General features: G+C 37.7%; 1 protein-coding gene across 1 annotated transcript in view; it reads right to left on the bottom strand.

The window, feature by feature from the left end:
- Positions 1–21,594, bottom strand: part of LIMK1 (LIM domain kinase 1) — a 135,694-nt gene that overhangs the window by 70,353 nt on the left and 43,747 nt on the right. The window contains exon 6 of the mRNA XM_067159670.2: positions 17,218–17,310. Within this exon, the coding sequence (XP_067015771.1) occupies positions 17,218–17,310 (93 nt within the window). The remainder of the gene's footprint in view (positions 1–17,217; positions 17,311–21,594) is intronic.

Here is a 21,594-nt window from a genome sequence, read left to right as displayed (position 1 = left end):
ACAGCAGAGCAAGATCTAAACAGAAGTGTACAAGGCAAGCAGTAACATGTATACTAATTCATTCTAATTCTTACAACCAGTGAGCAACTGAAAGAGAATCTCATGCAGCGACACAAAGATTATCAGAATACAGAATAAGTGACTAAACTAATCCCTTTTTTCAAATTGTTTTTACACTTATTTTTTAAATAAATTGTGTTTATACTTATTTTCTTACTGTATGGGGTCTCTCTTATAAAATAAATCCAGACTGCCTCTCCAAGACCTAAGCAGCTGTACGGGAGCTGCTCCCATAGTTCTTGACCTTGCATGGAACGTGCATATGTTCGACCTAGCATCAATGGCCAGTCTGAATCTCAGCTGTTAACATGGTGAGACAGTTATCATCAGTTATCATAGCAACACTGTATTTTCATATGTAAAAGTTATTTTAAATACGAGTCGGCTCGACGGATACGCGGTGCATTTGTTCAGCAATTTCCTGGTGAAGTGCCACCTTCATGAGCACAGATTCACATAATTGTAATTAAATTCGAAACTACTGGCTCAGTGCTCAATAAAAAACATGCACGCACACAAACAGTTTTAACAGAGGAAAAGCTAGATGACATTTGTGCGAATCTTGAATGGTACCGAATACATCAGTCATAAAATTAGCACAAGTAGGCGTTTCAGTTTCTTCTGCATACAGAGCTACAAAGCTGTTACACATCAAACCCTACAGGTTTACACAGGCCTGCTGATCCAGCCACAAGAATGAGATATTGTGAGTAGTATCTTGCATCAATGAATGATCATTTATTCACCCACAGCTTGTGTTCATTTCGGATGAGGCCTGGTTTCATCTTAACGGTCGAGTTAACAGTCATAATTCTCACTATTGGTGTGCAGAAAATCCTAATGGTGTTTATTAATTCCCTCAATATGAAGGATGACACCTCCAGCATTTTTATAAGGTAAGATTTCATATAAAATTGTATACGTGCTTAAAGGAGGGCGGCCGTGCGTAAGGTGGGCTGAGGCAGCTACTGTAGCACAGAGTACAAACACCGTACGCTCAGTCTGGGTTTATAAGAGAGAGACTCTGTACACATTGTCTTTCGAGGAAAAGACCAAAAGGTCGGTATATAATTGATCCAACCATTAGATTCAATTAGATGATGATGATAATGTTTGTTGTTTAAAGGGGTCTAACAGCTAGGTTATCAGCCCAATTCGATTAGATTTTGTACTATTATTCAAATGAGATTTTTACATTTCAAGTTTTTATCATTTTTACTGTACAGTACTGGGATGGTTAAATTAAGAGAGGATCATGAGTCCTAACTTAGCCATTACTCAAGACATCTATGCCCTGGCTAGCTAATTAATGAATTAATTATTTAATTAAATAAATAAACCTTAGGATGTACAGAAAAACCTTAAGACGATTCTGCAGCTGACAAGAAATGAGAATGTGTTAAGGGAAAATACATACTATCGAATACACAAATAAAAGCTGTCCAACACGGATTAAGAAATACTTGCTATGTTTTCTTTTCGACATGAGTGCATTCTGCATTATGCATGTGCAGGTACAGTGAAAAGATATAACAGACAGTTTCTAAACATCAATCAGTCATCAATGATCTGCATTTAGGGCTGCCAACCAGGTGGCAGATTCCCTATAAATTGTTTTCCTAGCCTTTTCTTAAATATTTTTTAAAACTTGGAAATTCATCGAACATTTTCAAACATTTCCCTTCATAAATTATTCCACTCCCTTATTACTCATCCTATAAATGAACATTTGCCCCAATTTATCCTCTTGAATTCCAACTTCTTCTTCTTCTTCATATTATGATCTTTCCTACTCTTATAAACTCCATTCAAGCTTTACTAATATCATTCCATGCCATCTCTCCAATGACAGCTCGGGACATACCACTTAGTCTAGCATTTCGTCTCCTTACTCCCAAGTCTTCTCATCCAAAGTTTGCAACATTCTTGTAACACTACTCATTTGTCGGAAATCACTCAGAACAAATCGTGCTGAGGACAGGACATTAGACGCACACAATGTGAGTTTATATTCCTCCGTCATGACTGATAAAACTTTTAAATTGAAACACAACACTTTTGATGCACGTGTATACAACTTACTCGTGAGGTTATGTAGCACACATAGGCCTTCAAGCCTCGGTTAGCTGCTTAACTGCTCGCTCACAACCGGTTAAATTTTAACCGCGGTAAAAAGTCACAAATTTCAAAAACGGGCTTGATGAAACAGAAATTCAACTTAACCATGATAAGTTATCCATTTTACTACGGTTAAGTCGTAACCGAGGTTGATGCACCCAGGCATAAGTACGTTAAAGCTTTAGATCCATACGAGCCTAAAAAGTCAAATAGCCTTCATTCTACAGTTATAATACAGAATCTCCTATCTTACCGACTGTTGTTTCTTAATGGTTGATAATGTTACCTCTACATTGTTGTTAAATTATAATATTTCAGCAGCAGCTAATCAAACAGAAAATAATGTTTACTTTTTTGAACGGATTTGAATGTAGAAATTTATTTAATAACTTGCAAAATATTTATTTTTAATTATATGAAAAGGAAAAATATATAACTATAAACAGGCAATTTGCTCTTATTATAATTTTCTCTGTATGGTTTGACACAGTTTGAAATCTTCATTAGGAGATTACACACGAGTGCCAGTTTACGAGATATTTGAAGTGAATATTTTAGCTGACTATAGTCCGACAGCTGAAACTCCATGAACCATATACAACTTACTCATGAGGTTATGTAGCACACATAGGTCTTCAAGTTCTAAAAATCAATGCTGTCAAGCCCATACTACCTTTAATGCTTCAGGATAAAATGCTTATATGATAATGACTGTCCTTGTAAGTTCATTATCATGCACGACATCGTCTGAAATTTAGTCTGAGAGAAGATTCTCTTCAGAGAAGCTGAGAAGACTGTTGTGACAAAATGTCTTTAGAAGTAAGCGACCGCCTTTTGGAGTTAGAGCAGTGCAATATTCTGATTGTTTGGTAACATTCCAACATGGCTCAAAACGTTTACACAAGAACCTCATTTATCCCGATTATCAAAAATCTGGATAAACCGAAAATACGAAAAAACAAAAAAAACAAAACAAATACAGTACCTACATTTTATATAATCTTTTAACATAAGTTGTACAGTAATACATTTTTTAATTGCACAAAAAATTAAAAACACTTTTCTTACATTTATGACTATTTTATGCACTAAAATAATGTGTAAGATTTTTTCTGTTTTACATTTGTATTGCGTTTGTGCGCAGCACGATCATGAAGACGTTTTATTAACAACAGTTCTACCGGTGTGGTTTCAGTCAAGGATTCTAAATAGGCCATCAGTTTGTCCAGCTGCATTGTTGCCTCTCCATGAGTCATTGCTTCTTCTGATGGAGTGCCAGTTTCATTTTCGAATTCACCACCAGTGAATTAGTAGTGAATTGCATTCAGAAGAGCGTGGGTTTGAATCCCACCTCGGCCGCCATGAGAATGGTTTTCCATGGTTTCCCATTCTCAATTCCAGACAAATGCCGGGACGGTATCTTTGATAGACTGTAGCCAAATTACTTCCAAATCCTGTCCTTAACTATCCTTGGCGGAAAAGACATTCAAGAAGAGTCGACACCGTAAAAGAAATACTGTACAAGTAAAAATAAATTATTATTATTTTCGAGCCGGATAAACCAGAGATCCGGATTAATGAGGGCCGGATAAACTAGGTTCTTGTGTAAAAGAGAACATAGTTGTGGTTGATTTAGTTTTTCCTTTTCATATTATCTGAATTAAATATAGCCCACCTGGTGGCCTTGGTCGTTAAGGCGGTGAAGTCTAAACAGTCTGACACTGTGGTTAGCTGGTTCGAACCCCGTTGGTCGAAAAAATTTCACCATTAGAATGCTGGCCGGCAAGGGAGGGGGGTTTACAATTACTAAGCACTAGATTGCGTGCCAAACGCCTGGATTAAATTCCAAACCTCTCTGCAGTGCTCATATGGAATGAAGGCATATGAAGCTGTTGATGGTGATTTGTCAGTCAGATGGCGACGTTAAGCTTTGAGCAGACCCATTGGTGTTATTGACAGGAGTAGGCTATGTGCCAACACCAGGTTTCACCCTCTCCCTTCCTACTATCATATATCAAGTCATTCATTTCATCTCATTAAATCCTCTGATGAGGTCGACGTCAGAAAGGGCATCCGGTCATAAAATCCCGCCATGACAAATTCATCTTACCTCATACCCCACCCCGTAAAGAAACAGGACAAGTGTTGGACAAACATTATTTTAATTAAATATCTTAGAGAAGTGTATATAAGGTTTTACAATTTATTAACTCACATCGTGCAACAACGCATTTGTCAGATGCTCAACTATGAGGATGATCAACATGCAGTGGCTACATAACAATTTCATGCTAAATGTTTAAATATTAGACTCGGCAACTACTTCTACCAACGAACTAAAGGAACTATTGCCAATAAAGTCCATGCACACACATACACAAAAACTACTCACTCTGCTAAGACGTTCCAATAAACTATTCGTAACACACAAACATTAAAGAACATACCTAAAACAGAGTTATTTCAATTTAACCCAGATTTTTGAGCCAAGAACTATTGCTTGTTTTGCACTACAGTAACAACACACATACAGTAAAAATGTGGGGGTAATAAATATGAGTTAAAAGGTATAGTACAATATATATTACACTACACACGCACATCTCGATACACTGTGATAAATACTTTAAAGTAATATTTTTAAATACAAAAATTTTTGAAACTTAAAACTATATCTTCCACAATGAAAATCAGAGTTTAACTGTCTGTTAGGTCATCAGCCGAGGGGCTGGTTGGATCCCCAACCCAAAGGTTATAAGTAGACCTCAGATATTAGACAAAAACTTAATTTGTTCCTGAAGAGATAACTTAACCCTTACCCCTTGTCTGTCAGGCGAGTCCCGACGTGACATTGTATCGCCCACCGCTCGTCTGCTGACTCTTAGCCGACAAAATACACGATGTTATACTGTACTGCCATCTTTTGGTTCAGCATGGAACTTTGTAAAATTCAGATACTATTTGACAGTCAGTAAAAAATCTATTATTTAGATGGCAGTGTAGATGTCAGCCATGTCCAGGCTCAAACGATAGTAAACAAACATGGTCGCCATGTGCTCTCTTAGCCATATACAGTGTACTTTTCAATGTTGTATGTCAGGTAATTGTATAAAACCCCAGTAATTTCGCACCTCTACTCCTTCCTTGCATGCTAAAGAATATATCTAATAGCATTTGACGGCACCTACACGTGAACTGGCAGTGGTCAGCTTGTGTACCGTAACCAACATGTAGATGATGCTGACGGCTGGCGCAATTATAAATACACAGATCCCAATTTCAAGAAATCGCCGTTTACAGCGGTTTCAGGCTACAAACCACTGAAAGATGTGAAACCAGAGACTGAATTAGAGTTTATCAATTGTTTTTTATCGATAATTTGTTCGGTGAAATTACTAATGAAACCAATCGGTATACGATAACGATAGTAATAATAATAAAAAAAGTAAAATGATTTGTCTTAAACTGCGCATATTGCTTTTATTTGCTCCAGTATAGCTTGCTGTAAATGTTTATAGCCTAAATACATCATTTAAGAGCAAGAGCCATCTCCAAAATCGTGAAAGATGAATACAGGTCACATAAGGTAGAAATTCACATTTAAAATATACACTAAGTAGTAGAGACAACACAGAGAACTTCAATTCGAGGGGTAAGGGTTAAAATGAAGTTATATGTATACATTTTAAGTAATTATAAGATTTTAAAAAGTTGTCCTATAGTGCCTAAAAATGCCTAATTTGACATTAGAACCTATATTTGCCTACATTTGTATAATTTCTATTTTTATTTTTATTATTATTATTATGATGATTATTATTATTATTATTATTATTATTATTATTATTATTATTATTATTATTATTATTATGTTTATTATTAAAGAAAACGCACACTATGTGCAAAATACAAAACTATATTACATTACTCTAGTCCTAGGTTTGTTAATGATACAGAGCGATCCAAAAAAAGTAGACACTCTTTGATAGTTAATATCTTTGGAACAAAATGACATTGTTGCAATTCTTGCGCGGCAGTATAGTCCATTGTTTTCTCAACAGACGATGAACATGTAAATAACGCGACAATCTTGGCGCGCATTTTCCAGCAGATGACAGTGCAGAATAAATGAAGTAACATTGTTCATTTGAGCAACGCAAGGCCATACTGAAGTGGTAATGGAAGTACGGAAACATGATGGAGGTACAACGGCAATAGCGTAATGTGTACGGAACTCAGCCACCAACATGTACAACAATTTATCATATATGGGATAAATTTGAAGCCAACAGTACCATTCAGGATGTGCGTAAGAAAAGGTCTGGCTGACCAAAAACATAAAGTCCAGCTTCCAGCGCTGCTGTGTTGCAACATTTTACTAGGTCACCTCAAAAACCTGGAATCAGGGTGCTCGTGAATGTAGGGTAAGCCGATCAACCGTGTGAAGAATTCTAAAGGCTGCGAAGTGAAAAGTATCCATTCCAAGATCACTGAACACTACAAACGAAGACGAACCGGATTGAAGTATGGAGTTCTGCAAGTTGTTTGAAGGCATGTTTCGTGAGGATGAACGGTTTGTAGGGATGGTTATCTAGGCTGACAGGGCCAATTCAAACCGAACGGTACTGTAAAATGCCATAGCTGCATGTACTGGGCTCCTGAAAATCCTCATATTCATGTGGACAAACATGTTAATCTGCCCAGTGTTAAAGTGTGGTGTGGTCTGTCATCGCGCAGTTTCATTAGCCCATTCTTCTTTGAAGGTAGCGTAACTAAGATGTACAATATTATAGGTTAGGATCCACCTTTCAATACTCCGTAATAAGATGGTAAAAAGTAGTTACAACCTGTTTAATGGGACCGGTTTCAACACATTTTAAGTGTCATCATCAGCCAATTTGCGAAGATCTTAAAACAACTAGCACATTGAATACAGGCAAAAAATTAACATTGTATCATAACGTAGCAATTCAGTAAATGTTCAAAACACAATAATCACAGTCAAGATAGTGCTCTGCCTCACTACCACAGAGATGTCAGAGCCTACTTAGATGAAATTCTACCCAGACAATGGATACATCGAAGAGGAGCTATTCAGTATCCCACTATAGTCTCCAGACCTTACACCTCTTGATTTCTACCAATGGGAGACCTTGAAAAATGAAGTTTATCGACAGAAGCCAGCTAACACTGAATGAGCTACGAGAAACCATCGAGGCATCCTGTGGAGCTATCACACTGCCAAAACTGACAGCCGCAGTTCAGTCAGCAGTTCAGCGGCATTGACGTTGATTGGCTGGTAAAGGGTTCACTTTGAACACATAAAATAACCTTCCCCCCCCCCCTCCTCCATGCAAACATTGTAACGGTATGTCATTTTCTGATCACAAAGTTTATACAAGGAGTAATTTTAAGACCACCTATTCAATACAAATTTATCCCACTATAGTGTGGTTAAATACACATGGAAATTATCAGAAATTTGAAGTACATGTTTCGCCCACTATTTATTGGGCATCATCATCTTCAATCAATCTTAAAACACACATGGTCTAAGGCAGGGCCATCCAAACAGCGCTCCCCGAGCGCTAGCGCTCTGGCCGCGCTCTAAGCCAGTGCTCCGAGCGCTTTGGAGGAAGGTAGTTTCAGTAGTGGTGGGAGGAGCTTGGCTGGCTGAGAGAGCAGTCGATCCATCAGTCGCTAGTCTAGTCTACAGTGACTCTATATGTCTAGTCCAATAAGCTTTGTTGACAGCGTGTAACTAAATCAGTTCCGCAGTTGTCACGACTGGACATCATACCAAAAAAAAGGGGGTGGTGGTGAAACAGTAGTCTTTAAAGCAGAATGGAAAATTTCATTTTTCTGTACAGCTTATAAAGGGCATGCCAAATTTTAGTGTGCCACCGAGATTTAATGTGTTTAAAAAACACAATTTGGAACGCACTTCAGTGCCAACCACAGGGATGATTACGGTGATTTGACAGACGCCAGTCGCCAATTGAAGTTGGAAGAACTGAAAGAAAATTTCAAGCAGCACTGTTTTGTAAGTATTATTGTTTTAATTTTTAAATGCTTGTTTACAAACGGGAATGAAGAAATGATTGAATTACCTGAAGAACACTAAAATTGTGACTTGCCGTATTTTTGTGTGACAAGAGATTGATGAGAGTGAGGTTGGTCCCATTTCGCGAACAAGCTACAAATGTTCGCCGCTGGGAAACGTTTCATGGAAGGGAGTGTCTAATGAACGCGGTGGCATGTATTTGTCCTATGGAGCTAGTTGGGAAATTTGACAAAATCTCTCTTTCTCCTCAAACTATGGCTCGAAGAACAGACGATATGGCCGTTGATATGGAACATCAATTAATGAAGAAGGCAGCAAATTTTGTATCCTTTTCCATCGCCCTCGACGAACCAACCGACATTGCGGACAGAGCTCAGCTCGTTATTTTCATTCGAGGGGTGGATGACGATCTTCGCGTCACCGAGGATTTCCTAGACTTGGTAGCTCTCAAAGACACCACTACTGCTTTCGATATTTTTCCAAGCAATGGAGGGTGTTTTTGAGTCAATGGGATTAAAATGGGAGCGGTTGACCAATGTAACGACGGATGGAACTCCTGCTTTACGTCGTCTACGCACGGGGTTCCTCAGCTATGTAAAATAAAAATAGCTGAGAGCGGTAGTACCCTAATGGCGGCGATCCAGTGCTTGATACACCAGGAGGCAATTTGTGCAAAAGTTGCCAAGCATAAAGACGTAATGGGAACAATTGTGCGATTGGTCAATTTTCTTCGCTCCCGTGGACTCACGCACCATTAATTCAAAGAGTACTGGGCGACTTGGCCATGCGGTTAGGGACGCGCAGCTGTAAGCTCGCAATCGGGAGATAGTGGGTACGAAACCCACTGTCGGCAGCCCTGAAGATGGTTTTCCGTGGTTTCCCATTTTCACACCAGGCAAATGCTGGGGCTGTACCTTAATTAAGGCTACGGCCGCTTCCTTCCCATTCCTGGGTCTTTCTTGTCCCATCGTCGCCATAAGACCTGTCTGTGTCGGTGCGACGTATAGCAAATAGCAAAAGAAAAAAAAAGTTCTGGATGACATCGAAGCGGAGTATCTGGATATCCCGTACCATGCAGAAGTAAGATGGTTGAGCAAGGCGAAAGTGCTTCATCGAGTTTTTTGTTTGCGGCATGCAATATATATACCTTTTATGACATGGAAGGGCAGCCCAAAGTTCTTTTGTGTGATCCTAAGTGGGTGGCGGACTTGGCCTTTTTAAGGGACATTACTGCCCATCTGAATACTTTGAACACCTTGCTTCAGGCATAAATCACAATATCTGCGATTTGGTGGAAAAAATTCAAGCGTTCAAAAGAAAATTGATTTTGTGGGAAAACCAGTTGCGTGCAAGAAGTACAGGACATTTTCCATTGCTTGAAACAGTGAAATAAGGTGTCGACTTTGATGAGTACTTGCAGGTAATTCGCCAATTACAAGAAGAGTTTGAAGAGAGATTTTCAGAATTATTAGAACTTCAAGTCGTGTTAGATGTATTTGTTCGACCATTTTCTCTTAGTTCAGACAGTGCCCCACAGTATTTCAATTAGAATTGCTTGAACTGCAGTGCAATGTTCGTCTTAAAGACCGCTTTCTAATGTCACGAAGGTTAGAAGAATTTAACAGCGGCTTTCCGTAAGAAGAATACCCCCTTTTGTATAAACATGCATGTTAAGTTCTGTCAATGTTCGGCTCAACGTACATTTGTGAGCGTTTCTTTTCGGTTCTTACGCTTACCAAAAATAAACATCGTGCAACTATGAGCGACAGAAACTTGCGCAATTGTTTAAGAATAGCTGTGTCCAGAAATATTGTAGACCTACTCAATTTGGAGAAGGTTGTTTGCTCCAAACGTAAAAGCTCGTAAAAACGACTGAGCAAAAGTCACTCAAGGTTTGTACTAACCGTTCATATTGGTAAAATTTTGTTGAATTTTCCTCTCAGATATGTTCAAATTTCAGTTTTGAATAAGTCACATTACTGTATTCTTTACTTAACTCGTACGTACGTATCTAGTTAGCGCGATCCGAACATCGTCCGTATCAGGTCTCCTCGCTGCCACACTGTAATGGTGGTAGGGGAAGGAGCGCTAGTCTGACTGCCCAGTGCTCCCCGAGCGCGGGCGCGCTCTCGGAGCGCAATGGCTGGATGGCCCTGGTCTAAGGAGTCATAATAACTTATGTAAAAATGTAAAAATATTCATCATTCATAAATAAATAAATATTCAACATTCATAAATTTGTATTGAATAGGTGGTATTAAAATTACTCCTTGTATAAACTTTGTGATCAGCTATTTTTCAATACGGAATAATGACGAGAATAATGGTTTGTAATGTCATTTTCTTCCATTAATATTGACTATCAAAGAGTGTCTACATTTTTCTGGACCCCTCTGCACTATTTTTAAAAAGCTATCAAAACCTATATCTTCCACAAACAAAAAAAGAGTTTAGATGCAATGTATTAACTGTCTGCTAGATCATCAGCCCAGAGGCTGGTTGGATCCTCAAATAGCACCAAAAATGATTTTATGTAGACCTCACATATTAGGCAAAAACTTAATTTGTTCCTGAAGAGATAACTTAAAAATGAAGTTGTATTTACACATTTCAGGCAATTATAAGATTTAAAACAGTGGTCCTATTGTGCCTAAAATGCCTAAATTGATATTAGAACCTATAGTATTATTATTATTATTATTATTATTAATAACGAAAATGCTCACAATGTGCAAAATAGAAAACTTTATTACATTACTCTAGTCCTAGTTTTCTTACTGATATTTGTCTCTTACTGCAGATATTTGCATGATATCTTTCACAGTGTTCATTGCAAAATTCACACACAGAATTTTCATTCGGGTGATGAAATCTCTTATTTTGCCAGAATTTGTGAAGAAAACCATGTGTTGCACACTGCATTAATACGCGTCGAAGCTCATGATTTGCTTGTTTCCAATCATCCGTCATTATGGCGCCTGTTGAATAAGTCATTCAAGATATAGCCGCGTTTTTCTATGAGAATTTGGAATGTGTTCTCATAGGCCTTAGCGTTTGCCGCTTGGCATGTGTATCTGCATTCAGATGTCTTCTATGAAGAAAGTTTCTTTTAGTAAGACATAGGTCAATCTTGATTGTGCTGTCTTCCCGATATTCATGATTCGTTTCATATAACGAGCTTTAACTTTCTCTAGCATTATTAGGTCGTTGATATCCGACTCGTTGGCTGAGCGGTCAGCGTACTGGCCTTCCGTTCAGAGGGTCCCGGGTTCGATTCCCGGCCAGGTCGGGGATTTTAACCTTAATTGGTTAATTCCATTGGCACGGGGGCTGGGTGTATGTGTTGTCTTCATCATCATTTCATCCTCATCACAACGCGCCGGTCGCCTACAGGTGTCAAATGGAAAGACCTGCACCTGGCGAGCCGAACCTGTCCTGGGATATCCCGGCACTAAAAGCCATACGACATTTCATTTTTCAGGTCGTTGATTTTAAATTTATCCCAGATTATATAGATCCCATAAGTTGCTATTGGATGCTATAACTGTTTTTGTTGTAGTTTTTGTGGTTGTTGAATGTTGTAAATTGCTTTTACTGCTGATGTTGTTCTTTCTTTGATATGATTGCTGAAAGATGCCAATGTTTGAAGAGTAACTCACAGATATTTGAATTTTGGTACTACTTCTAGAAGTTTATTTTGAAGGGTGAATGTATCTTTGGAGAAAGTTTATCACCTCTTATGAAAGCCATTTGCTTAGTTTTATCATGATTTATTTGTAAGTCATTTTTAGGGCCCATGAAGTGAGTCTGTTTAGTACCTTCTAGAATTATTCTCTGTCTTCTGAACCTATTACCATTTCATCTGAATAGAGTAGAAGTATTCCTGAACTGTCCTTAATGATATTTGTAATGTTTGCTCCCATGACGTTGAACAGTAACGGGCCAAACGGATCTTCTTGTAAAATACCATTAGTTTTAATTGAACTCTTGGATAAGGTGACATCATCAGATATTTGGATGAAATTGTATTTTAAGATGTCTGAAAGTAATTTCATTATTTGGTGTGCTTTGCCAATCAACAAAACGAGTTTCCGGATGAGTGTTTCCCTATTTATGAAATCAAGGGCTTTTCTGTAATCTACGAAAACTACTAAATATTTTCTCCCTGGGTGTTTTATTGTATCTTGAGCACGTTCTAGTAAGCAGCTCACTGCATGGAGAGTGTTTCTTCCCTTTCTGCAACTAAATTGGTTTTCTGGTATTAGTATATCTTAATTCCCACTTTTTATCCCTAAATCGATTAAAAATGCTTTTAATTTATTCTGAGAAACTAAAATATTTGCCGACTCACTTTCAGTATCTTGAACAGTATATTATTGCAATACTTTTTAGACAAAATCTTCAAAGTGGGAAGCTGTAAGTCCTTAATAGCCTCCCGCAATAAACACGCCCATAATGTGTGTGTCACGAGGCGGGAGACAGTGTCCATTGACCTGCTGAAAACAAAACTCTTCATTTCTTTCTGTGGGAACATGTCAGTGTTTCCGCTTGGTTGGTGTGTGAATTATGCCGAAAGTGTCAACAGTGTTTATAGGTGTTTCCCCCATTTGACAGCAGATGACTGAAATGAGCCTCTTGCTCCATAAAGTCCATCAAAAAGATGCCCTTATGGTCCCAAAAAATGGCAGCCATTTTTTCCTGTTGCTGAGTGTCAGTTTAAACTTCTTTAGGCTTGTTTGGAGAAGAAGGATGCATCCACTACTCAGATTGTTCTTTGGTCTCTGGAGTGTCATACAGGACCCAAGTTTCATCACCGGTAACAACAGACTTCAAAAACTCTTCCCCCCCTCACTATGGTAATGTGCGACACCATTTGCTGAGTTTTGTGATCGTGACCCAACGTGAACAAAGTTTCCGGTATCCTAAGTGTTGAGTCTCAATTGCGTACAGAGAAGACCTTGAAATGTCTGGGATTGCAGTAGAAAGTTCACTGGTCATAAACTTCCACTTGTGACATACAAAAGAAGAACTTCAGGAGGCTGTCGAGAAGCACATCACCTCAATGGCGGCAGACTTCTTTGCAGAGGGCATCGAAAGCTGGTGTCAGGAAACGACAAATGCCTAAATCGTTTTGGCGATAATGTGGAAGGACCACTAAACTTTCAATGATAAAATAATTTTGTTATGTCAATGTGTATTTTTATAGCCCATTGGAAGTTGAAAAAAAAAACAACCCTCATTATTTTTTATACTTGGGAGCCTATTTTAGACACAGGTCTAGTTACGAGTTACGAGGAAAACGCAACAACCAATGGCGGCGCCAAAATGAGGCATACTAGGCAAGATAAGGAGTGAGGTAGTTTGCCACTCCTTTCCTCACTGGGCTAAAACTTGCAGCACGACTATGAGCAACACTTTCCATAACACTCAGACGCAGCTTCCATATTGTCACAGCCATACATATTAACTCAATCAATGTCTAAAGGCAATGCCTTGTCGATTCAACCATTGCCTTCTGTCTTCAGTTTATTATTTCATCTCAGAGCAGGAACTACATCCAACGTTTGCATCACTACTTGAAGGAACTGCTTCCTAGGTCGACCTCTTACCTTCTTTCCTAAGATCTTTCCTTCTAATAGATTAGTTAGAAAGGTATTATGACGCACTGTGCGTCCAATGAATTTAGCTGTTCTTCTATGTATTGTTATCATCAGCTGTTTCTTCTCCTGTATTTCTCGCAGGATACTTTCGTTGGTTCTTTTTTTTCAGTCCAACTTACTTGTAGCATACCAACATAAATGGTCCGTTATTGGACATTATAAATTTACTCATTCGGACAAATATTTCAGGTTCCCTAGGGGAATCAACATCTATATCATCAACATGACTTTTAGCATTCTCCTCCAGACCCACATCTCAAATGCTTCAAGCCGTTTCCTATCCTGTTCTTAGATTGTCCAAGATTCACATCTATATAAGAGTACGCTCCACACAAATGACATCACAAAACTTTTCGTAATCTCAATATCTAGATGTATATTGGTCAGAAGATTTCTTTTGCTGCTGAATGCTTGTTTGGCAAGTGCTATTCTTCTTATCTCTTTGCTGCAACAGTAATCATTTGTGATTAGACTTCTAAGGTAAGGGAAACTGGTGACTTGTTCCACTACTTTGTTAGCAAGCCTGATGTTGGTGTGATTTCGTTCACGATGTTTACTTACAAGCAATATTTTTGTCTTCTTCACGTTAATGTTTAAGTTTAAATCTACTAAATTTGATGACAATGAAGTTGAGTTGGAAATTTGCAGCCTAAATCTGCTATGGTGAAATACCTGCATATGTGATGGAACGTATATTTAACCCCCATGCTGCGATATTCGACTTGCGTCAAAAAGGAGGGACGATAGCATTTGCACTGCTACTTTTATTCAAATTGTCCAGACACCCTTGTGTATTGTGGCATGCTTTGATTATTACCCTTTGAAGCGTTACAAGGAGTACTGCACATGCCCTAAATTACCAATTATCAGGGCTCATGGATAGGTCTATGATGAAATAAATCACTACCATCGATTTATCACAAAAACTTACAATTTCTTAGTTTTATTTTTGCAGTGTATTTCTGTAGCATGTAGATATTTAGCTTGATTAATAGAAAGCACATTTTGACGTCAGACTGACTAATTCAGAAGATGGAAGAAAGTAGAACTCAAAAGTATTGAAAATATATTCTAAAAATGTATATTTTTTGTATAATTTGCATTGCTACTTTTTTGCAGTGTATATCCAGAGTTTTTTCATAATGTAACAAATATTCCAACATTAATTCTTAGTGTAGGGTATGTCTGTGAACAGGAGCATCAGTTACCATCACTTTACCACAAAATAAATTTTTCCCCATTTTCTTTATTTTTTTACAGTGTAATCCTGTGGTGCCAATATCATTTTCAAAGCATTACATTTCAATGTTTTTCTTATATTTATTTGAGAAAAAAATCATGTTATGTGAGTTTAAAATGTTCATTTTTCATCGTTTAGTTCCATATTTATAACTTGTATAATTTTTGTATAAATGGTACTGCATTTCTTGCAATGTATATTTTCCACAGTATCAAATATGTACTGTATATTACATTATTAATTTTTAGTATGGGTAGAACCTGCCTGTGGCCATGATCGTTGGTTGAAGTCTAAAATGGTCCGACACCATGGTTAGCAGATTTGAGTCCCGTTGGCCAAAAGAATTTTCACGACCAGAATGTTGGCCAGCAGCGTAGAGGAGATGGTGGTATACAATTTATAATCACCACATTGCATGCCAAAAGCCTGGATTAAATTCCAAACCTCTCCACATGCTCATTTGGAGTGAGGGCATGACGCTGTTGATGGTGATTTGTCCTTCGGATGGAGACGTAAAGCTTTAGCAGACTCCTTGGTGCCATTCAAAAGGAGTTGGACAAACATTTTAGTATTGGTAGAGTATTTCTGTGAACAGTTACCATTATTTTACCCCAAAAATAAATTTAATTTTTCCACATTCAGTTTATTTTTACAGTGTATTCCGCAGAGTATCAATATTATTATCAAAATATTACTTTTCTATAGTTTTCGGTACTTATGTAAGAATAAAATCACATTATTAGATGTAAAAACAAAAATCCATTTTTCACTGCTTAATTAAACATTTTCACAGAAAAGCTCCAAATTTCATTCGGCATAAGTAAGCAAACAATCATGGAAAATAATTTATGTACGATAATTGGAATTCAACTTTACGAACTATGTCCCGCGTCACTGGCAAAGGTTGTTGGACAACAGAAGAAGGGATGTTTGTTGAGTTACAAGTACTATGTGGCTATAAGAAGAAACTCCTCTAGAGTTCCAACACTTTTACCTAGTCTTATACTCTTACTATTGACACAAAAACTTTACATGCTCCTCATGTGTATCTCTAAACCATTATTGCTGTAAATGCAAAAGAAAAGATGAGAAATAAAGAAAGCAGAAAAATCTTTAAAATAGTTCTTGCAAGAATACATAGCCCATAAGGTATCCGAGGACCTGCACCTGCGATTTTATGTGAATTAATTGCTGTGAATCAATATGTGAATTAATTTTCCAATAGAGTGAGGATGAAAGTAGAAAAGAAAATGGAGGAAGAACAATATGGATTTAGATGAGATAGATCAAGTTTTGATCTAAATTTTGCAATTAAGGAACATGATGGAGGAAAGATGGGAGTTCAGGAAGGATTTAGCGATGACATTTATAGATGCTGAGAAGGCACATGACAGTGTACCATGGCAACTGGTCTGGGATGCATCGGTGAAAAGGAAGGTACACAGAGCAAAGTACAAATGATCAAAGCCATGTATGAAAAGTGTGTAAAGTAGTGTGAAGTCTAAGATAGGAAAAACAAACTGGTTTGCTGTAGAAACAGGACTTCGTTGTTGAAGTGTATTATCCCCTCTACTCTTCATCCCAGTCACAGATGAAATCTACAAGAGTGTACGACAAAAAATGGGAAGCAAAGAGACAAAGCTCTTTGGAGATGATACAGTAATATGGGGAGAAGATGAAATGGAAATACAAGAACAAATTACTATATGGAATCGGGAAACAGAAGAGTATGGAATAAAAATAAGTAAGGAGAAGAGTAAGACAGTAGTGAAGGAAAGAGGCAATAGAGAAGGAAGAGGAATATGAAAGACAATTAGAAGTTGTGAAAAGCTTCAAATATTTGGGCAGTGACACTGTTTATACAAACTACAAATTATTTTTGCAAAAGAAAAAAATACAGTAATGAGGTAGTTCTATCGAGAATAGCCATTCTTAAAAGAAAAATGGAATGGAAGATAACAGAAAAGGGAAGATTTCATTTCCAAACAGAAAACATCTCACACAACAAGACACTAAGCAAGACTCAGCCATACAGGCAGGCAATTGACATGCTCGTCACAAACCAGCAGCTTTACCTATAACGTGAGAGATGGCAGCACAGCCTAAAGGCTGCCTCGAGAAGTGATACAGCAAATTTACCAACTTTCCCGTGCACAATACTCAGTAATCTGGAAAGGAACAATTAATAAAGGTTGTTAGTTTACACCGTGGGAGACAACTTTGAACAAACTGGATAGAACCAAAAATATTCCAATTTCTGTCTCAGCATTATCAGGTGAGTTCAGATACAACAGGAATATTAAAAAATTAATATTAATATTAATAACACTTACAAAACCAATATCGCGTTTAGTAACTAGAAACAAATCCCATTTCAATTCTAATGGATGAGGAATCGTACAAGAAATGTTCCAGCAAAGAAAAGAAGAATGCTGAAGAAATAAAATTAAAATCCTTACTCCAATAAATACACATTTGATATTTACAATCTGCTTTGTCAATACTTAATAGTTAATTATTTGTTATCACCTCATACAACATACATGCTTCGAGGACCTTACTGCCCTCTTCCTCGGCGGTTTTTTCACACTACCGATTATCTCTTGGACCTCTTTACTTATTATTAAACACCAAACACCAAAGTTCTAAGCATCTCTTAATTGAAATTAATATGTTTCAAAACTAAAATAAAATATATCATAAATGTCATAAAAGAACACTAAAGTTACACTATTCTATTTACAATCTACTTAAAATGTCATCCTTGTCTATTACCTAAAAATATAATCAATTTATTAAAATTAGAGTCTTAAACTTTTACTCAAATCTTCCAATTCAGTGTATTACATTTGTAAATAGAAAGACTGTAAACAGAATAGTGTAGTTTTAGTGTTCTTTTACAGAGGGCTGCCCCAGTTAAGTTTGGACGATTTTGATGTACCTTTTGTCCTTGGTAATTCCTTTCCTCCAAACCTGGTTGTGCTCAATGTGATAGCCACAGGCACAGACTATTGCCATACATCTCAATTTCCACTGTAGAAGACTTTAATGGAGTAGAGGAAGAGGAATATTGTCCCATACCTCTTCGCACACTTTCCAAAGACCCTAAATAATGGCAGGACGTCTAAAAGAAAGCCCTCTTTTCGAGAGATCAAAGGCATAGAAATCCCTCAGCAAGGCATCCAGGGATTTGACAGGAATGTCACTAAATGGTGTGACATGGACAACCATCCCTGCTTCTTTTGTCTCATAGTAGGTGACTGATGAACTGGCACCATGACTGGATGCTTTATCCATTTGGATCCATACATTTGAAGCATCCTCACCATACAGCCGTGGGATATCTTTGCCGAAATAGGGGTCCATGACATTCTTCTGGAAGTAGGTAGCATTGATCTTCACACTTTCCGGCACTCTGAGGATTCTGAGTTTACCCTGGCAACAATATCTTACCACTACCATGAACCCCTAGCAAACTAATCTTTGTTTTCCTTGACAAAGTTTGAGTACTTCTTTTGGCCTTTTGGGTAATAGTAAATTGCCTGGAGCTTGTTGGTGTCATCCAAATAAACCAAAGCTTCATCCAGGGTAATAACTGACTGTCACTTATCGCCTGCTAAGTACTTTTCTTATAAATTTTCTGGCATTAGTGAACCGTTTTAATATGCATTGTTTTCAAAGCATGTCCACATCCCTTATGCTGCTTTACCAGGTTCAGATCTTTAATTATACGGTAGACTGTACCTTTAGTTGTGCTTGTGTAGCTGGCAAGATGTTTTTGAGTTGGTGGATTTTCCTTCAGGACAGTAGCTTTTATCTTCTTATTGATGTCCAGAGTCCTGGAGGGTCGAACTCCGCTCTGCGGTAGTTTCTTCCAAGTTGTTGTTGTTTCTGGCAGGAAACCATTCTGATGTAATTTTATCACATTGCCTACAGGGCTTACTGGTGTTGAGACCATTCATTTTACACTGTTGTACAATCCTCGATAATGAGAAATTTGCACTGGAAAGGCCAACAATGTGGCCTTGCCATATACCTGCAATTCGGCAGGCTGTGAGGCAACAATGGTATGATGTGACTGTACGCAGCACTTCTCTAAATCGCACAGACGAGACAAAACAAAAAACATGCAGCTGCTTCCAGGAATGGTATGCGCGCTCAAAGTTGTGTCCTGGATTAACTGGGGCAACCCTCCGCATGACATTTATGATATATTTTAATTATGACACACATTAGATTTTTATTAAGAGATGTTTAGAACTTTGGTGTTTGGTGTTTAGTGTTTAATAATAAGTAAAGAGGTCCAAGAGATAATAGGTAACATGAAAAAAAAAAAAAAAAAACGCTGAGGAAGAGAACAGTAAGATCCTTGAAACATGTATGGTGTATGAAGTGATAACAAATAATTAATTAAATAACTCACTTTACAATGAAATTCTGAGAATTTGCATAGAATGATAAGAATATGAATAGGACTACAGCATTCTCCGCTCAGTTCAGTGTCATTAGGATTTCTAGTAAAAAAAGAAACTTTTTAGAGGCAATACAAGATAATTGGAGCAATGCAAGGTAAAAGCTTCCACTATACTACGTACGTGTGATAGAGTGGTCAGTCATAGCTCAATTACCTTCACCTCAAGCAATTAGCCTGGCACTCATTTCTGAGTTCGTCCCAGGGACACGTCTCTCTCCAAAAGTCGAGAACCCTTGTTTCTAAATCTCCTACTGTTATTGTTGCAGTTGTTAAATAATCAGTCCATAGACTAATTTTATACAACTCTCTAGGTCATCCTACACTATGTTTTTTTTTAATTCGATACCCCAGGGGCCTGTTCCACAAACAAACTTTGCAACTTTGCACTTTTCAATTCTTGCAAAGTGCAAAGTCTTTCTGTTCCACCATGAACTAGGTTGCACTTTTCAATTTCTTCGCAAAGTGAAAAGTCTTTGCGAATCAGTGATCCGATCAAGTTCATTATATAAGCAAACTGCATAGGCCTAATACTCGATTTTAATGCTTTACTTTTTGCGGCGAACTTGGCGGTACAATTATCGTACCATTAAAGTTTTTATCATGGGAAAGAAAGGTTATTACAAGAAGCTGGCTGTGCTGGAAGTTGTCAAGGAGAAATGTGACATCCTTTTTTGACAACTTTAAAGATAACCTCTCAAATGATGACACACATCAATGTTAACGAGAGTAGGCTACCGTCAACACATCCACATACAGATGGAAATTCACCCTTCATTAGAAATCCCGTCGCTATATTAAGTGGATTATCAGGCCAACGTACTGTTAGGAAATATTATATTTACTATAACATCTACGACTTTGATAACAGTTCTGCAAATAATTGATTTTGATGTCCAACGCATTGCTGCTACACCGTGAAGCTGGGCACCGTTTACTAACCAATGTATATAAGCATATAAGAATTTGTTCTTTTTCGGAAAGGAATTGACTTCTTTTTGTTGCGTGTTTCAATAAATGACTCATCATTTCAAGAATATAGTCAGCCTGCATTGGGGTAATACGAAATCACTCACGAAATTACGTCGAAGTGAGGTTATGAAAATTAATTCCATCTTTGTACGTTCTCTTATTGGATTCATCATCACTGTCCTCACTTGATGCTAACTAAAGCTCACGTCGTAAAGTGTTTATTTCACTATACCAAATTCTACGCCGAGAAACTAGTGTACATACTTGTTAATTAACATATGAAAAGGGAATCATCTCTTTGCAAGATTTATGAAAACGTTTCACTTCATTTCTTTGCACTTTGCATTTCTGTACCAATGAAGGAACATAACAGGCTTGAAAAGTGAAAAGATTCCCAACTTTTCACTTTGCAAGCTAAATCTGAAAAGTGATGGTGGAACAAAATCTGAACTGAAAAGTGCAAAGTGAAAAGTTGCAAAGTTTGTTCGTGGAACAGGCCCCAGGTGTATGCATAAGTGTTTTCTGGTGTCACTAAGAGATGGTGCCAGCGAACAGTATACAGCATATTATGACCTTCCAATGACGCATAATTACATGTCAGGGAGTCACTGAAGGTCATAAGTATGATAGGTGCATATGGACAGCATGGATGTAAAATAAACTGTTGATGCACGGCGAATTTATATATTCGTAAGATATGAGCCGACACAACTTGCGAATTGATAATAGATCTTATGGAAGAGAATTGATAGATCAAGCTCAGAACCCCGTGGTATACATCGGACCGCGTGAAAAACAGTGTAGTCACAAGCGGGTATCAATAAATATTTGCAGTAACAGCTGAGAAGAAGAAACGCCAGACATTACATCTAGTATAACAGACGTCAAGAAGGCCATGGATTGAGCCGGAATTATATACAGTCAATTATCTAACAGGCGTGTGGTGTGACGTATTTCAAGTGGAGAAGAATAAACAAGGGTAGCATGTGTTCCTTTGTGAATCTCTGTG

This window comes from Anabrus simplex, chromosome X (genome assembly GCF_040414725.1).
Source record: "Anabrus simplex isolate iqAnaSimp1 chromosome X, ASM4041472v1, whole genome shotgun sequence".
NCBI lineage: Eukaryota > Metazoa > Arthropoda > Insecta > Orthoptera > Tettigoniidae > Anabrus > Anabrus simplex.
The sequence above is the reverse complement of the archived record's forward strand: the minus strand, read 5'-3'. Positions and strand labels throughout refer to the sequence as shown.